Source organism: Calidris pugnax, unplaced genomic scaffold, assembly GCF_001431845.1.
Source record: "Calidris pugnax isolate Ruff unplaced genomic scaffold, ASM143184v1 scaffold118, whole genome shotgun sequence".
Classification (NCBI taxonomy): Eukaryota; Metazoa; Chordata; class Aves; order Charadriiformes; family Scolopacidae; genus Calidris; species Calidris pugnax.
This window is the reverse complement of record NW_015090855.1, coordinates 1,847,953-1,867,421: the sequence shown is the minus strand read 5'-3', so window position 1 is coordinate 1,867,421 and position 19,469 is coordinate 1,847,953. Positions and strand designations below refer to the sequence as shown.

At 45.9% G+C, this 19,469-nt stretch overlaps 1 protein-coding gene across 1 annotated transcript in view; it reads left to right on the top strand.

The window, feature by feature from the left end:
- The window catches only part of LOC106889097 (opsin-5-like), a 49,545-nt gene that overhangs the window by 2,531 nt on the left and 27,545 nt on the right, over nucleotides 1-19,469 (top strand). The window contains exons 2-3 of the mRNA XM_014943831.1: nucleotides 11,692-11,908; nucleotides 12,021-12,143. Coding sequence (XP_014799317.1) covers nucleotides 11,837-11,908; nucleotides 12,021-12,143 — 195 coding nt within the window. The 5' untranslated portion in view covers nucleotides 11,692-11,836. The remainder of the gene's footprint in view (nucleotides 1-11,691; nucleotides 11,909-12,020; nucleotides 12,144-19,469) is intronic.

The window sequence follows — 19,469 nt, the reverse complement described above, 5'->3', positions numbered from 1 at the left end:
CTGCACGTTAAGGTAACATGTTGATGTACCTGTTTTGACTCTTAATTTAGTTACTTCTCTGAAATCAGTGGGAGTTAATTAGACCTTTTAGCATGGCCGTTACTGTGATATCTAAGCACAAACAGAGTTGGGCTACAAATGTTCTTGTCTGTTATCTGTGAAGGATGTTCCATGCTTCCTTCTGAAAATCACAGGATGCGGCTGTGTTTGTCTAAAGATTTTAAGTGTGTAAATGTCTTAGAGCTCGTGTATAAAATTAAGTAAAATTGGACGTTGTTGTTACTTTTAATTACTTTTTTCTGCAGTTGATCATATTCCCCTAGAAAATATTTTCTTTAACTTGTCTTGCCAGTCTGAAAATGTAGGGGCAGGGAATTGGTAATTAAGTAGCTTTCTGGTTTTGTACTCCTACACCCCTGCTGTGAAAAACAAGCTCCAAGGGCAACCTTTCGCATGGAGCCACCCTAGGAAAAGGAACAGAAGTGCATCAGATCTTCTTACCCAGTGCCTAGAGGAAGGCAAAAGGTTAAAATCCTGCAGACATGCACATAATTGAAGCTCTTCCATCTGAGGAGAGGTGTAGGAGAGCCAGAGAGCAGCTGCTTTGTTTGACAGGCTTGCTGTGCAGATTTCAATGTGCTAATGTGTGGAAAGCAAGGCTGTTCCTTACAGCATTGAAAGCTCGCTGCAATGAAAATATCTTAGCATATTTTATGGTGTGGAGCCGGTCCTCGGTTCAGATGGGAATCCAGAGCCCTGTGACAAGGTAGCCCGGGTGGCACTGGAGGTGGATGGTGTGCTGGTGGGCAGCTACCTGCAGCCAGGCTCTGCCAGAGCCAGGGAAGGTCATTGCAGTGCCAGGCTGTCCATGGAGAGCTGTGGGGGTAACTGACCTGAACCCCGGAATTTATGGCACGAAGCAGTGCTCAAAGGGGAGTAATCCTTGTAACTCCTTTTCCCACCTCCTGCACTGCTTTTGCTGCTTTCAGTGTGAGACAGGCTATGGGGGCTCTGCCATTGCTTTGAGTTAATGCTTTTTTTGGGAACAGCTGCTTGGTTGCCCTGACCTCTGCAAAAGAAAGGTTCTCATCTGCTTAGGAGCTCCTGCAAGCAGGGGAGATGCTGCCTTCCTTGGGGACAGTGGGATGCTGTTGGTTTCTGCCATTTTGCAAGGCAGAGTTGCTCCAAGCTTTTTCAAATGCAGGCAAAATGCTTCCCCCATCTGTGTTGTGCTGCCACAGATACCTTCCCGGGGAGCTGGGTTCCCTGTTTCCTCAGCCTGAGAAGCAGCAGGGTCAGAGGCTGTGGCTGCTGCTCCACCACTACAGTCACCTGCCCCTCATTCTCTCTCAGCTGGAGCAGGGTCTGGCTTTCCCCTGCGGCTACGGAAATCTTCCTGACACCCAGCAGCTTCCTCCATTGCCTGTGCTTAAAGCCAGGCATGGACTGGCACTGAACTTGGAAAGGCTTTGTGCAGAAAGGAGGTGGGCAGGTGGAAATGTTCCAGATAAAAATGAAACAACCTGCTCTGATTTTTTTTATTTTTTAATTTTTTTTTTCTTTAGCGTCAAGATGAAATTTCTCTTCCAGGATTCAGAATCTGGGAGGCACTGAAGTCATATTGCAGGGGAACTTCAGATGAGGTTAGAGATTGGTTTAGTTACTGCTATTTCTTATTTGTGGGATCCTTTCATAGCGCTGCAGATCCTGAGTGTAAGTTGTGGTGGTCCTGGTGCTTCTGTTCAGGCTGGGCTCTATCAGAGCAGTTCCTGCTTTGAGACGAGGATGTGAAATACCTTGTGGCGTGGGTAATGCCACTCATTTGTTTTTCCTGTCTCATACCAGGCTTTTGGCTAATTCTGCATTGTGCACTTCACTGGGTTGAAGACAATGTCAAAGCCCCAAGTAGCTTTAGGTAGCACAGGATCAGACCTGCAGCGTGTGGCTGACAACTTGCGTGTGGCAGCTTCTTCTGCCGTTGTGGGTGTGGGGCTGTCATGCTTCCTGCTTTAGAAATCATTCTCATGATAGTCATACTGTTCTGAGATTTTTTTTTTTCATCGTCAACCTGCTTTAAAAAAAGAAAAAGAAAAACCAACCCACAACTGCTCATCAGCTCCTTAGTGAAAAATACTCTTTCCCACAGAGTAAGTAAAACCTGTTTTGTAGCTTTGTGTGCAACGGGCTTTAATTTAACTGCTTCACCTGAAATTTTCCCAGAGCTGCTTTCTGAAGCATGGTCAGTATTGCTCGACTGTCTCCACCGAAGCAACGGTCTTTGTGTGTCTCTCCATCATTGCACATCTGTAAACTCTGCTGTGGACTTTACCTTCCAGTTAGGTGGGACTGAGCCGCTGTAGTGATGCGGTTGTGGATCCTTGCCAATGGCATGTGTAAACCCCAAAAACCCTAATAAATGAACTGTTAATCAAAATAGATGCCACCAACCAGCAAGTCTGAAAAGGAGCAGCCTGTTCTCATATCTTAGTGCACTTGTGCTAACTAGCATATTCATGGTGGACCTTCCCACAAGGCAGCTCTGTGATGGAGAGGAGAGGCCTCTTCCTCTCCTGTGTGGTCTGCTGTGTGTGTCCCTTGCACCACCGGCAGCGGTGGGTGTGTGTGTGGCCCCACAGCAGGGCCACAGAAGCTGGTAGAAGCTCAGCAACTAATAACAAGAATCTGTGTGGTCCCTTAAAGGGTACAGAGGAACCCTGTTAGATACCTGTGTTAGCATGGGGTTGGAGGATCTCCTGCAGAGCTGAGTCCTGGCAGGAGGATTCCCTCTGTGTTCCTAGGTGGAGCGTGGCTGGGTGGGAATGCTGAATGCAACCCCTGGAAATAGCTGTGTAGCTGTTCCTCGGCAGTTTCTGACACTAGAAGCCAGCAGACACCTGACAGCACTTCGGTTGGGATGAGTAGGTGGGGTTGTCTGACTCTGAAGTGATGGGGTTTCTGTGTGCCTAGGCTTTTTGGTTCTGTTCTCCATTGCAACGGAGCCTGCAGTCAGTCAGGTGGAGAGGGTTGTGCTGTGACCCCAGAGGGATGGTGGAGCAATCAGCAGTGCCACTGACAGCTCGCTCCGTGCCTGGCACCACTAGTGCTCGGTGTGCCCAGGGAGCAGGGTGGCTCCACGGATTTACTGGCCACAGCGAGCACGGGTTGACGCAGTGGCAGAAGCAGAAGGGGACAAGGATGCCATCTGCCACATCACCTGTTCAAAGCCTGTTTCCTCAGCCTGCATTGCTGGGTTTAGCCATAAGCCTTTCTGTCTGGAGGGGTCAGCTCAGCACTGCCCTGAAACACCTCCCCAGCACCTCGGTTTCCCTTGGAAAGAGCTGGTGGAGGTGGCTCGTTTACTGGTCCTGGGTCGTGTGCTGAGGGGAGAATGCCACTTCCATCTTCTTGCTGTATGCAAAAAGTGCAAACCTGTTCTAGCATCTTTTCACACGGTATTAAATGAGAAGATGTATCCTTAGAGCTGTAACGAGGCTGTTTTATAAGCTGGCTTTGGGCCACCTCAGCAGAAATCAGTGGGCTGGATGCATATGCTCTGCCTCTCCTTTTTAGGGGAGAGTGGGGAGAGGGGTGTTATTCCCCACGCTCCGCCTCTCACTCTGGGAGAAGTAAAGCCCCTCTTAGGGCAGCTGCTGTTACATCTCTCGCTATGATTAAGGTCTGGAGAATAAGAGAATTTAATGACAGAAGTTGCTCCGAGAGGTATTGCTAATGCCAGGAAGGGGAATGAGCATGCGTGTGCAATTTCTACTCTGCTTTGCTGCGGAGTCATGTGAAATAGCTATAGATGGCACTCTGGTATTGGTTACTGCCTGTGCTGGGAGGACAGAGCACGGCGAGACTGTCTTGGGAGAGTGAGATCAATTTGGTCAGCTTCTGAGTGCAGATTTATGTGTAGCTTCTGTGGCGAACACACCGTGTGAGCAAGGCTAGAGTTAAGGGTAGGAACGGTAGAAATTAAGTTTACGGAGAAAAGATGAAGCCTAGTGGCAGAACAACATCATATTCTAGGAATACCGTTTCCTGCTTTACAGATTTTTATAGATGGTGTCCATGTAGGTGATTTGAAATTTTGGGTCTTGTGTTGATAAGGATTTAAGGAAATTTTGTACCTCATTAAGGGGATGTTTTGTTCAGTGTCTGCCCTGAGAACTGTTCCTGGAGGCTGTGGTCCCCTCCAGTACCAAAGGGGTGGGCTGCAGTGCTGGTGGTGCTCAGGGCTTTGGCTGTCCTGGGGAAGTATGAGCCAAGCAGAGGATGCCGTGAGGCTCCATCTCCCACACACTTGGTCTCCAGTGGAGAATTTCAGTCTGAGAGCACAAAACCTCTACGTGTAAATCAGTAACAAAAATAAGATTTAGAATGGGTGAGTACTTGAGGGCAGAAGGGGATGTTTGCTCTGTGCGTGTCCCTTGTCTTACCAGGGTTGGGGGGTCTTACATCTTGGGAGTTTGTTCAAATTTGAAAGGAGCTTTACATGCACAGTCAGTCCTAGGGATCCCTTCCGTTCCCTTTCTTACTTCTGCATTTCAATATTCAGGTGGAGAAGCACTGGTTCATTTGAAATTCATTCTCTACTCCACAGATCACTGCCAGGCTCTGTGAAAAGTCTGCCATGTCTGGGTTTTCAAAACTGCCGTTTGCTTGGGCTCTTTTAGTGACTTCTGCCTGTCTCAGGAATCAAAGTCTGATTCACTTTCCATTGCGACTCGTAAAGTCTTGGACTATTTAGAGGCATATCAAAAATTAGAAGAATCTCTTTTGGCAGCATCGGAGCCTGTGGTGTTTGAATCTTTGATATGAAGATTTCTCCTGCTTGGAGAAATCTTCATTTTAATGCTGTGAAGTAGAGCATGATAACTGTGCTGCTGTATATACTACAGTGAGCATTATGTGCTGCTTAATAAAATGATGCTCCTGTCCAAGCACTTCCTTTCATAATGAAAGAGGGAAGGTGCAGCGTTCAGATGCCAGTAATTCACACCTTAAGCTTTTGGCACAAATTTGCCTTTAATGCAGTTCTGCTGCTACAGCTGGAGTTAAATTCTTTCTTCCTGGTTCAGTGCTCACTGCTTAAAATACAGCCTGTTAAATGTTGCAATGGTCTAGATACTTTTGGAACCTAGTGTCGGTCTGGTCTTGCTCTGCAGGGAATTTGGTGAGCAGAAACAGGGTTGAGTCACAAAGAGGTGGTGTGTAGCCATCGTTCTACTTGAGTTTAGCTGCAATACAATGAAAAGCTGAGGAAGAAAACAACCTGTTTTCTGTATAGTCATTTTTGAGATGTGTTAAAACACTGTGAGGTCTATAAGGGGGAAAGAAAGATGAAACATCCTAGCAAGCAACATATAGCAGACGTGCAAAACCTACAGGACTTTGCCAGTAAGAACTCTACCTGCTAGGAATGGTCAAAACCAAATGTTCCTTCTCATAGCACTAGGATATAATCACTATATTTTCCTTCTTGGCTGTTCCTGAGTTTGTAGTTTCAGGGCAGGTTGTAGGCATCTTCTGGTACTTCTCAGTGCTTGATTTTAAAATCCTCTTTTTCCTTTCATTGTACTTCCTACTTCTTTTCAACTGGCTCAAAGCCTGTTGGCAAAATGACTTTTACTGAGCTCAAGTAGGATGCTCGCCTATCTTGGGAGTGAATGTAGGTTTGACACTGATTTGATTCTGCTTTTTCTGCCTGCAGCTTATCACTCAAGCTCTCCAATGAAGGACTTTATTTCCTCAGTCAAATATTTTCCATATGACTAGATAATAGCTAGAGGCAGTGATTTTTCTGTCAGTGCTTGGCACTGTGAGCTTTCTGTTCAGAAATGGTATGGCTATCTGAAAAGTAGTCTTAAAACCAGGCACTGCATTTGTTCAGAGTGACAGGATAAAATGAAGTGAAGGGGTATTTTTATTTCCATGGCACTTAAAATTTGTCTTTTTTTTTTTTTTTTTTCCCCAACAAAGCTTGAAGTCCTGGGGTGGTTCATTCATTGTCAGCAGACACCTTCCCTGTCAAACTGAAAGTCATGTCCCAGTTTCTCCATTTGTGCTCCCTGGAACATGGTGCTTGTGAAAGGCACCAGCTCGGCTGTGGGGGGTGTCCAGATTTCATCCACCTCCCCGATGGGCTGTGGCTGAAAAGTTCATTCCCTGCTGCACTAACAGCAGCTCTGCCCCAGCAGCAGCTTTGGGAAGAGGAGCCCCATTTCCAGTTCTCCCACCGCCAGCAAACAAAGAAGGGTTTTTTTTTTTTTAGTGGGTTTGTGATTAGGGAAAATTGTCTGCTAGAAACCTGATTGAGACACCAAACTAGCTTATGCACTGGTCGCTGAGGCACTGTCTTTTGATCATGACTGACACAGTTTTGTGTTGAAAACAAAGTCTGGCACCATAATCTTTGTGCTGGTTTTACGCTAGCGTTGGACCGCCAATTACAGTGTGGTTAAACCTGATCTGTACAACAGGGAGAGGAACTGAGGGTACGGAATTAATACCAGATAAAACCACAGGTGTGAAAGGCTCATTAAAAACTATCAAGCCATGGAGCAAAGAAATGTGGGAAAGAAATTACACCAGTGTAAAAGAGCAGTATGAATAGGAAGATAAGGGGAGAAAGTTATGGCCTGGCAGACCTTCAGAGAGGAGGAGAAAAAATTGTCTTAAAAATTGACCCTGATAACAAAGTGGTATCTAATGACTCTACATGCAAAAGTGACATTTTCTTGAAATACTAGTTTTATATTCTGATGCAGAAAAGCTAGGTTAGTAGCAAAGGAAGTTGATAGATTTCAAAGGGAATATTAATTAGGAACAATTTGAAAGTCCAGCCAAAGATATGTTTAAATTGATGCTTTTCTAATGGAAATTAGTCTGCCATGTGTTTTCCTAAAATAAAATAACTGGATAAGATACTAAGTCTGCCTGTGTTCAAAGTAGACTTCGAACATTAAAAAATAATAAAATAAAAATTAAAGAAATTCTCTGCAGAGTGTGAAATGCCTGGTGTAGGGCTGGTGGCCCTTTTCCCAGCAGTGTTGCTCTTGGGGCTTGGAAACACACAGGAGGGGCTTATTCGAGTTCTTGTGTTTTTCTACAATGCTTTGAGCAGCAAGATACTGATTCCTTTGTAGCTTATTCAGATCTGAGTTAGCACGAGCTGTGTGCTAAAGGAGAATGATACCTTCCAGTGCTTTTGTCAAGCTGGCAGCTAACTTCTTGTGGGAGGAGCAGGTGGGGCTGGGAAGAACACAAGTATGTGGCTTTCAAAGAAGAGAGGAGATGATATTTGGGACATCTGTGTGTGATACGGAGCTGGGAAGGGAGGAGATTGAAGAAGAACCAGTTTTCTAGTTACATGTTTGCCTCTTTCTTTTATTTCATGTTACAACCCTTTGTCAGCTGTGATACAGTGTTCTTTGGTGTCGCTTAGAGCTGTGGTTGATTTATGCCAGTTGAGAATCTAGTCCATAATTCCTAAGGATGAAGCCTTATTCACCACTACAGAGGTTATCTTTCCTGGCAGGTCATTTCACACGTGTGGAGCCTTGTACCAAGGCACAGCACGCAGGTCTCCATGCACTTCCATTTGTGTATGTGGGAACATGCTTGATTTGTCATATGGCCGTGTGGCATTTTCAAACCAGAGCAGGATGTACAGCGTTGTGCGACTGAGACCCATGCTCCTTTGGTGGCCTCTGGAAGACCTAAAAGTATTAAGAAAATCAACTTTTGGAGTTGTTAATGAAACAGAGTGTTGTGGAATTAGTTTAGTGACGTGACAGACCTAAGAGGATTTTAAAATACTACATTTTTCCTTTCCTGGACCAAACTCAAATTCTTGGCTGGTAGGATGCTGCTCCTGCGTGTGGTTGTGTCGAAGGCCATGAGGCACACACTGGTCTGTCAGTGCTGGGTGCACCAGTTCCACTTTGCCATGCAAATGTGAGACGTGGTGAATGTTAATGGGCCTGGCTGCAGGCTCGCAGAGATTTTGCAGAAAATGAGACTTAGGCCTGATGCATTCAGTGTATCGTAGGAGCCTAAAGGCCTGCCAATCTTCTCAGTTTTGTTGGGAAAAGCACGTAGGTACATGGCATAAAGGAGACATCACAGTCTGAGGACACAGGAATGGCTGAGCTAGTAAGTGTTCTTTGATCTCAGTACATCTGTTGCCTTTGAGATAACTTCATGAAACACATAGACCCTTTGCACCATCCCCACAGCTCAGCCCTTATCACTGCTATGAAATAATCATGAGCTGGAAGAGTTTTCTCCGTACTGATGTTTAAAGGCAACTGTCAGGTGTCTCCCGTTGTGACTGGGATAACTACAGTCTCCGTGGATGGTTCTTAGCTGGTCTGAGTACTGCCTACTTATATTTGGATTTTATGCCCTTTGCTTTCCAGGCTTTTGTCTGATCCTGGGAAAGTGACCCCAAGGCAGGTTCTAACCCTTGACTCCCAGCATCAGAGTCTGCTCTGGGTCCTCCAGCTTCTTGCTCCACAAGTGTTTGCCCCACTCCCCTCTGCTTTGGTCTCTTCACTGAAGTTTGAGTGCTGAGAACGTACGGCAAGGGGTGAGATGAGCTCTTCCTGGCAGGGGCAGGTGGAGAGGGAGCACCCTGGTTGCTGTGATGGCTGTTTGCTCCTGGGGGTGCTGACATTGGGTGGGATCCGTCCCCCCCGATGATCCTGGGAATGCTGAGCATTATCCTGTCCAGGGCTCTGGACCTGAACAGGGCTGCTTTAGAGAGAGCCTGGGAAAGGATCTTGAAAGTTAAGAGTTAAACTCCGGCCAGTTGGACTTTAAGTATCAGGCAGCATTCAAAGCACAGCGGACAAGTGGGATGTGAGAAGCCAGAATATGCAGGCACTGGGAATTGTGGGTGGCATTGAAAAGCCAAATACAAGAACAGAAACATATATTTTAATATATATTTCCATTACAGTCACAAGCACAAATTGTGAGGGGGGAGAAGTGCATCTCAAGAGCAACATATGTGTTATCTCATGCCTCCATCTAAGTATACAAGCATGGGATTAATGTCTATTTAACATAAAGCTGAAAATTTGGTGTACAGATGGTAGGAAGTTGGGCAACAGCATGTGTAGCTTGTAGCATAGATCTGTCTTAAATGAATGCCATCACCTAGCGTTGTTTCTCACAAAATGTTACCCTTCAAATCTGTCCCTAACCCACTTGCAAAGATGCTGAGCTGCCTCTTTAGCACAGACGTACTCAGGAAATTATAGGGCAGTGCGTCTGACCTTAGTCAGGTTAGGTTAGAATCTGGTGACGATAAAATGAGATGAAAGCACAAAGCAGTGGGAGAAATATGAGTTGATAAAAATCAGCCAGTGTGGCTAAATCTTGTCAGACAAATGCAGTGGGGTTTCTCCCACGGCTTTGACGCAGCGAGTAGAGTTGTGCACAGGAGGCGATGGACACAGACACCTGTAAGACACTTGACACAACAAGGCACAGCAGACTGAAGGGTGACATTAGTAGGTACAAAATGTGCCTGGGAGATACCGAAGGAGACAATGTGACTGGCATGTTGAAAAACTCATTGTGTGCAGGATTCACAGCCATGCAGACAGATAATAAGCAGGATCTCACACCACACTGTGTGCAAAATAAATGCTATTAATGCCATTTGCAGGTGGAGAAACAGAGGCCCGGTGAGATGATATAACTCTCCGAAAGGGAGAGCAACAGAACTGGAAGTAATGCTTTCCAGATTAATTTCACTAGTATGATGTACTGTGACTGTTTTGGTACCTGCCTGCTCTAGCCAAGTAGTTGTGGGGAAATGGGAGAGGGGATGAGGATTTACAGAGAACCTCGCTCTATGTTCAGGCAATCTTGCTTCAGAATTTTCTTCTGTTCCTATTTATGGTGATTTTCTTTCTCTTTATGAATCTGACCACGCCTATCTTGAAAGAGAATTTATCATCTTTCAATCTGCTTTTATTGAGGTCAAATGTTAGGAGCATGCTTTTAGGGAAATAGCTTTGACCTCGTTGATTATGTTGTAGCTCTGTCTTCTCTAAAGCTTAGGACGCTGTCTGCTTTATGAACGCAATTGAAATCAGCACTTTTATTCTCTGCTCTCTGTTTGCTCTCTAAAATTAAATGCTCTTGTGGTCTGAGTGGAAGCCAAGAGTGGTAGTATGCAAGACTTTAGCTGCAGCTGGCTGGCTTGGAGACCTCTCAACTTGTCTTCACAAATTTTCTGCCAAGTGGGGATGATAATGCTTCACTCAGATGCCCTGTTCATGCACAGCAGCGGAGCTGGGAAGTGACTTACAGAGATCTGCTGTGTTTGGTCCCTTTGACCCTCTCTGTAAGGGGCATAAACCGTCCATCTGAGCAGAATCCAAAGCCCTCTCTTCAATTCCATACTTCTATTTAGTGAATCAGTTCAGGTTTTTCCATTGTATTTAAAATCTGCTTGTAGATCCCTGGTTTTAGCTGAAGTAAAGCCCAAGTTCATGGTCTGTATTTCTTCACAAATGATCCTCTCAACTCATCACTACTTATTTTTATAGGCCTTTCCTTTTACTTGATAATTCTGTGAGATGTTGGACTTCCACTTACTGAAGACTACAAATTTCTTTCAAAATCTTTTTGTTGATTTTCCTGAATGAATTTTGCCTGCTGATATTCCTTTAAAATTTCCAATGGCAGACCTGACTGAAACATCACTGTGCCAGCAGCTCTGGGGCTTTGTATTACTGGGCCAGTCATGGGCTGCAGGCAACTCACATCAGCGTTATCCATCCTCTTGAGTCCTTACCAGTAAATGGGTTTAACAGTAGGATTTTCACAAGGGGTTAAATACCAGCTCTGTCAGTGAAAGTTTTTGTCTCTAATGTGAGGAAGAACAAGCGAGTATTTGTACTGACCTAACTCTTCATCTCAGTTGTGGCCCCCAGAGCTTTGTGTCACCCCAAGAGCTGCAAAAGGCACATTGTGTGTGTTGAGTGATGGAGGTAACAAGGCAGAGCTTCAGTCACTTCTCTGAAGTTACAGAACAGTTCAGTAGCAGAGCTCGGAGATGTTCCTATGGATGAGCATAGCGAGGTCTGTAGCTCACTGTGCAATGGGGAGGGCAGTAGCTGGAAGAAGGCAGCAGAAGTGCCTTTGTCCAGGAAAATGAGTTTCCAACACAGGCTGAGGAATGCTGGAAAATGGGTTTATCCAGTAGTTCTGTGAAGGTGATAAACGTTAGCAGAAACCTGATGCTGTGCAACCTCTAATTCTGGGAATGATGAGGAAAATCAACGTCAAGGCAATGTCTTCTGTGTTTGTATAGAAATGAAGGCTCTGCCTTGGCCGGGAGTTTGCTTTGGCTTGTGGGCAGTGTTCCCACCATCTCATCTCTGTGGACTTCTGTCAGAAAAGAAACTTCTTACTGTTCTTTGAGACAGGTTGTTTTAAGGGTGCATCTGTCTGGAGAGTGGAAGAGGCATCTGGGAGCAGGCACTTTCAGTGGTCTAAGCCGTCTGTCTGGCAGTGGTGGGTCATTACCCACTGCCAACCACATTTTCCTTGTGTGTGATCAATGCAGGCGTTTACTTTGGTTGCACCACAGGAACAGTATGTGAGTGGGTAAATGATTGTTTAGAATGGCTTCTTTAGTCTCACATGGCCTTTTTTGCTGATACAAAGTGTCGACAAAGGAGAAAGTCCTCCGAAGGGTTACTGTTTCCTTCAGCTCCCACCTGAAGCTTCTCCAACAGATTTGGGCTGCCGTTGAGCTGATGGCTGTGGATGGAGAACACCAAACAAGGGTAGAAGCGAATCCCTAGCAAGGATGTCATGCATGATTCACCCTTTTGTCCTGATGCTGGGCAGCGTTGTGCTCTACGCGTGGCTGGCAAAGCAGGTAAGTGTGCCCATCTGCACATCAAGACCTTTCTACCCTACCCGTGGCCGTTTGGTTGCTGCCCATCGTGCTCAAAATAGAGCTGTCTCTTAGGGAACTCCCCTTCCTCCAGCTTCCAGCACTGGCCTGCAGAGTGGAGATAGTGTTTGCATCTGGTACGGAGCCTTTTGCTGCCTGCAGATATCCTGGATATCGGACACAGCTGTTTGGACAGTTCTCTGAGTCATTAATCCAGGTGAGTATTGAGATAGTTTCCTCCCAATTGTCTCCGTGCTCCCTTGTCCCATGAATACGTCCACGGGCTCATTTTTCATTTGACTGAAGGACGAGGCTCCTTTCAGCTCCCTGACAATGCAGGACACGCAGCATTTGGCTTGGGCAGCGCAGCACAGCTGGCAGACTCCTATTCCTCGTGACCCCCCCTGTCCTGGCAGGAGGACCCTTTCACGGGGCTGTGCTATTTCTGGCCACTCTCAGATTCGTGACTGTGTCCCCTTTTCACACAGGCATTTGAATTCCCACCTCCTGTTGACGTGCTGTGGTGGAGGCTGCCAGCTCCTGCACACGTTCTCTCTGCCCCTCGCTTTGTCTCGCAGGTGAGCGATGGTGGGGCACCACAGCTCAAATTCCACCTCTCCATCCCATTACACTGCTGCTCACCTGCTTGGGAGATGGTGCAAAGGACTCATGTCTGAAACACCGTGAAGGACAAGGCCATCCCCAGGGTCTCCATCTTCCCTGACCAACACAAAGTCATTATTCAAGCCTCTCTCTCTCTCTCTCTCATGAATAGTTCTGATATCATGTTTTTTTGAGCACAATATCATCAGAGCTGCTTTGCCACTTGAGCCCTGGATCCCTGCTCCCTGTCACTTTGCTTTTGCCTCTCCTGGCTTGATTATTGATGAGAGCAATTTGCAGGACGTGCTGCTTTATTTGGTAGGAAGAAGCTGGGTGTACGAAAGAGAAAAGTGTTCCCATCCTCTTTGTAGGAAATTGAGCAATGTGCTTCCAAATCTCTGCACACATGTGCTGTCATTGATTCATGTTTCTGCAGACAACTCTGTCATTTGCATACAAACGACTGTGGGTCTTCCAGGCTTCGCTACACCTCAGTCTGCAGCTGGGCTTCATGTTCATGCTATGGAACATGTTCCTAATCTGTATCTGTCACTGCTACTTAATGAAAAAGCTAAACATCGCTTCTCTTGCAGCCTCCTCTAATGGTTTAATTTTAATTGGCCCGTTGCTGGCTGATTTTCTGTTTAGGCTATGATAAATAAAAGTTAAACATTCAGAACAGATCTCTAGCTAGTGATGTCAACACATTTTGCAAATTTAAATTATGCTTCACAACATCCCTGCGATCTTCCTTCTTCTGAGAGGGAAACTGAGGCAACCGGAGGTGGCCAAGGAAACAGAGAGTCCTAATGTTGTCAGCACGTGGTCCAGTTAACATCTCTGCTCTGAGTTACCAAGGACATCAGTTGAAAGCTCTGGAAAATCTCATTGCAGTGATTTAAGGCAGTCCCATCCGTGCCTGTCTGCTCTGTTCCTCTGCTGGACAGGAATGTCACTGCAGCAGAGACTGAAGGAAGCAGCATGTTCCTGCACGTCACCCCTCCAGTCTGAGCCTCGTGTTTCATTATAAACCTTCTTTTACCTGAAACACCCAACTTTGCAAAGAAATAGTCCAAGTGTGGTAGAATTTCTTCTTTCCTGGCTTTGCGCTGAGGGTCCTCTCATTGGAGAGGTTTCTGTAGGACTTTGTTCCTACAAGTCATTGGAATGAAAATGAAATGGTTCAGTGGATGTAGATATGTAGATATGCTGATTTTATGCTGAAGGGGAATGGTATTTTCATGGTGCTGCTCAGTACCTGAGTTTCTAACATCCATGGATATTAGTAAGGGTTATACTTAAATAAGTGTTGTCTAATAGAAATGCCTGTCCCCTTTAAAAACTGAAATGTGTGATTAGAAGAGTTGTATGGATTTAAGTTCAAGCTGTAGGCTGCACCTTTCATTGCCTGTAAAGGTCGCTCATGTAAGTAGGAATAGCTATTTTGAAGCAACATTAACTGCCAACAATACAGGTTTCATGGATGTTTTTCCTGAATAATTACTTCTCTTGATACTGTATTCAGTACTGCCATTGCCAGAGACCTTTCAAATGGGTGTAACCTATTTTCATAAAAAGGAAGAGAAATGCCACGGCTTAAGACTGGGGGCAGAAAACTGTGATTCAAGACTCAACTTGAGCCAAGGAGACCATTAGGGATGAATTAGCTGCCATTAGTAATCAGGAACAGGCCGCTCACAAAATTCCCCAGACCCTAGAAGCCCATGGATTTCAGGACAGTCTCAGTCTCATGATTGTCTGCAGCGATGTAGAGTCTGTCCTGCCTCTTACTCTGTCAGTACTTTTATCAATGATGGAAGGGCTCACAGAGGATACTGGATAACTGTCTAATTTTTAAGTAAAACGGTTTTATCACCATAGCACTAAAATCCAATAAATTCACAAATGACTTCCCAGCTGTAGTGCTGTAAAAATCCTAAATGGGAATCTGAACTCCATCAGCCCTTCACTTCTTAAAACCAAAATAGATAAATACATTGAAGGGATCAATAACATTTTGGGAAGGTAGGAGGTCTGTGCGATAAAGCTGGCACTTGCTGCTTGGGCGGTGGATCAGTAACAAGGAAGAGCCTAAATAGCATTTTTATATCGCTGAAGCAGCTTGTGAATGCATGAAGCACATCCACAGAGCTTTCTGTTCAAAAGGCAGAGGCCAAAATCTCAGCCTTGGTCATTAAAGCAACCGTCACAGACTGGAAGGGCTGCTCGATTCACTCTCTGAGCAGCACAGCCCATAAAGGAGCCTGTTTGGCTACACCTCTCTCTCAAACCCATCACCAGTGCCAACACAACCATCTTGCTATGGGACACGGGCCGGTTTCGCTGCTGAACAGCAGATGTTCATGCTCACCAGCATCACCCACCCAAGGAGCTGGCTGGGACCTCCTGAGCCTGGGCTGAGTTCCAGGCTGGGGTTGTAGAACTGCTACAGGTTGCTCACTGAGAACGGTAAAGGTGGGGTGTTTGGTGGGGATGGACGGTTGAAGGCATCATCCCTGTGTGACAGTGACTCTGTTTTACTTTGTTTATGTGGCCTTTGATGAAGAGCAAGATAGGAATAAGGGTATAAAAATTTAAGCTTTATGAGCAAGGTGCATGGTTCATGCTGCCGCCTTAGGGAACCTGGTTTAGTTAGACCTGTCAGTGGTCATGGCAGGTGGTCTAGATTTTTGTGTTATTGAGGAAATTAGTAGCTAATTAAAAATTCTTTAGTTAGATTAGTACCAGATGTTTCACAAAGCAGTGTTATAAACATCGGTCCAGCTGCCTTAGCAAAATCCAATTTGATAATGCGGAGTCCTACTGGTCTCCAGTTTGAGAAAACATACTTGACAAAGTTTTCATTTTTGGATTAAGTTTTTGTAAATATTTAAAGATTTATTGGATTAATAGGTCTTTATAATAACTCCAGAAGCACTTTTCTACTTCATGAATACAAGTAGTGTCCTCTTATACACAGCAGCAGCCTCTGAAGATGGATGGCAGCTCTTAGTTTGATTGTCAATTACGTGTTTATACTCTGTTTGACGGATAATTTTTTCATGGTGATTTACTCTTCCTCATAATTAGATATAGCAACTAGAATAGCTTATATATTATGCTGGAATTTTCTTCTAATGATGCTGTAGCTGGATGGTCTCTCAGACACCTGTTCCACAGCAGAGTGAGCACAGGAATTTACACTCCACCACCCCAATGGGTTTTTTTTTTTTTTTTTTTTTTTTTTTTTTTCTTCTTTGAATCATTTGTCTCCTGGTATTGGGGAACTTCCTGGTTTTCCCAGGATATTCCCTGTCCCCAGCTGATGTTTGTTTGTCTTTAAGTTACTTCCTTACAGATCTGATCAGCTGGCTTGCTACCTTTTGCTGGGCAGCAACATCCCTCCTCCTTTGTCTCAGAAAACAGATGCTCTGCCACGTCCCTTCAGTACCCCGAGGAATGCTCTTTCATTTCACCATCAATGCGAAAAAATGGCCAGAGATGGAAGAAACATAGAGGGAAACTGAGCACCTGGCAACATTGGCAGCGCTGCCCGCGGCCGTGTATCCTCTTGTCCTTGGCCTCTTAAAAACAGCTTTCCCTGCTCGCTGTCACAACACAGGTACTGCAGGAGGGGTGAGAACTCCCAGCCAGAGACTGCTGCTGGGACAATATTCAACATCAGGGTTGATAGGCAGGAGAGAGGCATGGCTGTGTGGCTGTTTTCCATGTAGATTTATCAGACAAGTAAATTAACTGTAAACACACATCTCCATAGTGAACGCTTGTGTGTCAAAATGCCCAGTTTGCATGGAAAAGGTGCTAGTATTTATACATACAAATTAGGTGCATGATTTTGCAGTTTAAATGACTGAATGCACTGCTACTCTTACAAATTCTTGCAGTCGCTATCTTCCAGCACAGGGGCAGAACCACAGCCCAAACACAGCCAAAGTCTCATCTCCTTATCTCCAACGCTATCAGAGTTGTGCTGCCAACGTTTTAATGGGGTGCTCCCAGGAAAGGGTCCCGTACCTGGTGGCGAGCTGGTAGTTTCTAAAAGGCAGAGGGATCTGAGTTTCAGGTTACTTCCCACCATCTGGACTGCAGAAATGCTAAGCTGAGGCTGGGCGAAGCACCTCAGATGGGTACCAGCTGGGCTGCACTACTGTCCCTTCTTCACCTGGTGCAAAAGTGATACCTGCATCCTCACCGGGACAGCTGGGGAGCAGCAGAGCCCTGCTGAGGAGGCAGAGACCTGCCCTGAAAGCCTGAGCAAGCAGCAATGAATGTAGTGTTTCATTGCTGCAGCTGCAAAACAAGGCAACTTTCGTAGATTTTTGTCACTGTGCATAGAGCATTGTTGTTCTTTAGCTATAATATGACTTATTGGGTTCCTCTGGACAGGAGGATGTAGCATGTGCACACACGTGTGCATGTACGTTTTCTTCCCCTACCAGCTTCCCTTGGCTGAAGCAGAACCCAGATATCCGTTTTGAAGAGCCACAGTAATTTGGTGTGTTTGTGTTCATTTTCAAGTTCTTTGTAAGAAAAAGATCTCATAAGCTTAATTTCAAAGGTGAAATCTGGAAGACTCGCCCCTATGTCTGGAGGCTGGGCATTGTTAAAGGTGAGCTTCTGCTGTGTCCTCCTGGCTCACCGATGAGCAGGGGAGTTCCCGTGTCCCTACACTTACTGCCATTCTCCTCAGTTTTCTGTGATTATGCTGCAAATTCTACATTTGTATGCTTAAAACCCTAAATGCTTTAACTTCGTGAAAAGACATGTTTGATTGGATTAGCACAGACTTACAAAGGCGACTGGAGATAGTATCTTCCAACAGGGAAGCTGTTCTTGACAGGAGAATGAGATTAAACAGGCATTTAGAGAGTTAAACCCTGGTGTCTTTTGGAGAAATAGCTGGAACCAAGACCTTAGACCAACAGGATCTGCTGTAGAAAGTGGCTTCAGCTGGTGTGAATGGGCTTCGATGGATTGGGAGCAAAACTAAGTACCTACAGTCTCAAGATTGAACTCAAGTAGGTCTCTTCAGGAGATGACCAAAGAGGAATCAAAAACTTCTGGTTAGCCTTCACCTGTGGCCTGTGGGGCAGAGAGGGAGAGACTGAGCAAAGTGGAAGAGGATTACAGTCCCAATGCTGAGATTAACACTGGTGTTCAAGAGGAACAGGGCACTCCAAGTTGCTGGTCTAATCACAGGCTGTAACCTGCAGGACAGGTCTTTCCCACTTCAGGCTCTCCTGCCTGGCAGACAAGGACTCGTTTGGGACAGGTGACATTGAGCAGGTTTGACAAACTTCTTCTTTTCCTTGTAATGCTGCCAGCCTCCTGCGGTCACTCTCTGTCGAGTGGGCTCTTGTTCCCTTGGGGGACTGAAAGCTCAAAGATTTTTTCTTTCTTGGGGGGAGGAGGGAGAGGGAGGAAGAAGGGAAACCTTAAAACACAAAATTAGATGCTTGAGATACTGTTCCACTAAAATCTCTAGGATTCACAGCAAAGAATTATGCTTCAGGTCGATTTTGATTTCTAGAAATCAAGCTGTTGGTTCAACCCAAGGTCAAAAGTACTCCTTTTAAGATTTACTTGGTCCCTCGACTGTTGCCATAAAAAAGCAATGCTGAAGGAGTGGTAGGTCAGGGTTTAGGCACAGCTCACCATGTGCTGAGGCTTTCAGAAAAAAAGCTGTTCCGTGAAGTCTAGTTTCCTGCAGGTGGGGTTTTCTGTCTCCCCACCTCCGCAACCCCTGGCTCCTCCATCTCCCACAACAACTCTCATGCAGATGAGAAGGGGCCCATGGGTGCTGCTTGATCAGCTGCCTCGCTCCATGGCATCTCTACCCACTGAGCTTTCTTCCCTTCTCAGCCAGCTCCTTTGGGTCTTTCCCCACTACACAAACCAAGCAGGCATTAAATTATCTCAAAGACTTCAATCCCTGTCCCAAGTCTGCGGGAGAATGGCTGATGAATGAAGTGCTTTGGGGAGGAGTGGTGTTGCTGAGGAAAGACAGGCCAAGATGGAGATCTGTTTCCTGAGGAAACTATGCTAAAAAAAAAATATGCAATTGTGCAAATACACCCACAAAGGTCGGTAACCATTTGCAGTCCCTGTGTACAGCACGGTGTGGAGTGGAAAGTGCTGCTGCTCCTAATGGAGCTTGTGACACTGCTGAGGACTCTCTGTGTCCCTTGGCGTGCTGCTGAAGGACGTGCCGTGGGTCTGTCCCAGGTGAAAGGGAGAAAACGGGGCACGTTTCCCTGGTGGATGTCAGGCTCTTGGAGTTAACGCTGGCCACACGGAGGGGACTGCACAACGGGGCCTCAAACTTGGCTGAGGCTTTTGTGTTTCTGGAACACAAACAACAACTAACTTTTAGTTTATAATAATCTCAGTATGTATCTATTTACATAGCTGTTTAGTCCATAAATGTTTCTCATGAAGGGTCTTTCCAAAGCACGTAGAGTACATGAGGCCATTGCTGTCCGTTTCTCCAGCTTTGAGGTTCCTTTCTGAAGTAAATCTAAGCCCCCGAATCCAAGCTGACCAGCCGTCCTGACAATATTTGGAGTGTTAAAAATGAGCACTGGGATTTTTGATGTTGTTCCCATTTCTAACTGGCAACCAAGGAAAGCTCTTGGTGCTGAGAGAACGAACAAAGCGCACGGTTAAGTGCTGGTCGTGACTCGTGTTTTGCCAAGCAAGAGACAGGTCAAAATGATTTGGGTGGAAACCAAAACCCAGCTCCAATTGGCAACAGGCTCAGCACATCGATCCCCACCTCCTCGTCTCCTCTGTCGCTCCGAGCATGTCCTTGGAGCACCTCGTGGCACAGCATGGGGTCATGCCGGGTGGCCAGACACATCTTCGGGGAGAGGTGAGTGAAGCCCCAGCCTGATTCCCTTTTGGGGGGGGGGGGGGGGGG